At 48.7% G+C, this 2974-nt stretch overlaps 1 protein-coding gene across 1 annotated transcript; it reads right to left on the reverse strand.

Annotated features, from left to right (window-relative positions):
* Positions 1-1329: 1329 nt before the first annotated feature.
* On the reverse strand, positions 1330-2594 carry LOC107461960 (uncharacterized). The gene is made up of 2 exons (XM_016080514.1): positions 2412-2594; positions 1330-2367 (listed from the first exon to the last, which is right to left on the reverse strand). Exons 1-2 carry the CDS (start codon positions 2592-2594, stop codon positions 1330-1332), a joined length of 1221 nt encoding a protein of 406 aa, XP_015936000.1.
* Between the last annotated feature and the right edge of the window lie 380 nt (positions 2595-2974).

Consider the following 2974-nt stretch of genomic DNA (forward strand, 5'->3'; position numbering starts at 1 on the left):
GCTATGGGCAACTCCGACGTGTGTGGCCGGGCTGCCGACAAAGCCCAGATCTCTTTGGCCGGTTCGGATCTGCCTCGTCCATATTGGTCCGTATTCGAGTGGACCTCGGACGACCCTCTCTCGCACGCCTCTTATTGGGGTCAGGGATGACAGTCAGCCCGTCATATGGTGGTTAGAAACCCTCCGGAATGGGAGGTCTGAAATTCATCCGATACACACTGAAGATCGAACTAAGACGATACACCTGGTGGACGTAAGGCTCCCATGTAAGCCGTGAGTAGGCACATCATGCCAGTGCGTGGGGACACGGGAAATGAAGTGCCTGGAAGTATCCGCAGTCACATGTGTGAGATGCAAGCGAGACTCTGTAGCTACCCAATGAGAAAGAACCAGTCGGAGTTGTCTCTGCAATGGTGAACTCGGAGTTATCCTTGTCGTACACAGTAACTGTGAAGCACCTAGCCATCTTCAAGTTGGCCTCTATACACTTCACCGAGTGCTGACTAAATTGTTGTCTGGTTCCCATCTGCGCCTCAGCCTCTCTCCCTTTGCGAACAAATAATTCGGCCAACCTTCCGTATGTTGCCTTCACTAGCGAGCACACAGGAAGGTTTCTGACACCCTTGAGGATCGAGTTCACACACTCAGATATATTCGTCGTCATGTGTCCGAATCTACGCCCCTCATCACAATGATGTGTCCACAACGAATACTCAATCCAGTTCGCCTAGTCACACATCGCCGGGTCTTCGGACCTAAGAATATCAAACCAATAATGGAACTCGACCTCGGTCTTAGCGTACGCCGCATTCACAAGTAGCCTCCTTGCGTCTTTGCCCTTGAAGGTGAGGGCGAAATTTACCGCAATATGTCAAATGCAGAATGCCCGGTATGCAGACGGAGGTAACCAGCCTCCGTCAGGAGCCTCAAGCGCGGCCTTGATGCCATTATGCCTATCCGAGATAACCAGTAGACCCGGCTGCGGTGTCACATGCTCACGCAGGTGGGAGAGAAAGAAGGACCACAACTCAACATTCTCACCCTCGACTAATGCGAATGCAACAGGGAGTATGTTGGAGTTCCCGTCCTGTGCAATCGCGACAAGCAACGTTCCCCATATTTGCCATACAGATGAGTGCCGTCAATACTAACTAGGGGCTTGCAATGACGGAATGCCTCGATACACGGTGGAAACATCCAGAATAGTCTGTGAAAATAAGCTTGAGACTCGTCCAACTGTCCACCGACACGAACAGGGCTCGTCCTTAGGACTGCAATAGTACCAGGCATCGTCAACTGGACTCCTAACACCCACCTTGGGAGCTCGTTTTATGACTCATTCCAGTCACCATAGATAAGGGCAACAGCCTTCTGCTTTGCCAACCAGACCCTCCTGTAAGTCGGCCTAAACCCAAAGTGTGCGGCGGTGGCATTTAGGAGCACCTTGATGCTGACGGATGCATCAGCCCTAACCATTGGCATAATGAATGCCGATATCACATGGTAATCCAAACTCCTGTGGTCGCTGGAAATGGAGGTGGCAAGACAAGTATGCGGTCCGTTGTAGCGTTTGACCTCCCAAAGTTCCTTGCACTGTCGGAGACTAAGCCGAATCAACCATGTGCACCCATTGCCGAACACAGAACACTTGCCCACATACCGGCGATAGTCAGACTCCACGACCTTGTACTGTACCCCTCGACGGATGCTGTAAGTCTTAACACTTAACAGGACCTCTTCTTTATCTGGAAATTGCTGACCAACCTGAAATTCTGTCAGACCTGCAAACCCTTCAGCATCTCTAGCGCCAAATCCAGCCTGCTGCCCAGGAACCCCCTCCTGCCTCATGGCATCCAAGTCCAAAGAGGAAAAATGTGGAGGGTACTGCTGCGTGCCAGAGCTAGAACCACCGCCCGCCCCAGCAGGCTCACTTGCTCCAACATCATTGCCACTGTCATCAGCAATCATATCCGGCTCGACATCATCGTCCTCTGGATCATCCAAGAATCCATCTCCAACCCCAACCGGTGCAGCACACTGTAAAGAGGTCTGCAAATATTCGCCTTCTCCGACCTCGTCGCCTACACTGCCGTTGAGATCAACAGCGAACGAAGGGGAGGCGACAGGTTGGACGGGTGGCTCGTACGCAGGGACGGATGAAGATGCAACGGCAGGTCTGGAGCTAGAACCGGCTACCGTGGCTAAAGTGATTGTATTCCGGTTTGAACCCCCCGAGTTGGACACCGCGTCAACCAACTTTGCCAATAGTTCTAGTGTCCTCACCTCTGGAAACTGCTGGCGACAATGAAACATGACCTTCAAGTCCTCATCACTCCCGATCGTGAAACAATCGTACTTTACGGTTTTCTGGAGCACCGTGATTGGAATTCAATAAAAAAAAACTTCTTAACCCGTTTCACACCTTCTAGACCAAGTTTCAACAGTACATAGCTAACAAGGTCCTCATACTTCATCGTAGGCCTGACGATAATACAGAGAGGATCCTTATCAGTGAACTTCACACCGGAACGAGTTTTCCTCTTAATGGATCCTCTGTGGTGAACCAACACTATGAAACTCTCCTCACTAGCCATCTTACCCCCTTTAATGATAGCAACTCACGTTCACACCATATATATACAGGTCTGGTCCTCACTAATTCGAACCAGCCTAGTACGAAATATGGTCTCTGTAATTCGAACCAAGCTGGTTCGAATCAAATTGGTTCAAATTATGTGGCTATGGGTTACAATGTGTAATTCGAACCTATTTTGTTCGAATTACGTAAAAAGTGAGTTATTGGTTCGAACTATATAAAAATGTGCTTTGGTTGATTGATAAATCAGATTTTACTTTAACTTTTTTGTGTAAAATTGTTCTCCCTTTAGTTTATTTACGTTTTTTACCCCACATATTATGATATCATATCATCATGAAAAGAAAACTCTAAAATACTATTACTATACTATTTAAA

The sequence above is a fragment of the Arachis duranensis genome, chromosome 8 (assembly GCF_000817695.3).
Source record: "Arachis duranensis cultivar V14167 chromosome 8, aradu.V14167.gnm2.J7QH, whole genome shotgun sequence".
Classification (NCBI taxonomy): domain Eukaryota; kingdom Viridiplantae; phylum Streptophyta; class Magnoliopsida; order Fabales; family Fabaceae; genus Arachis; species Arachis duranensis.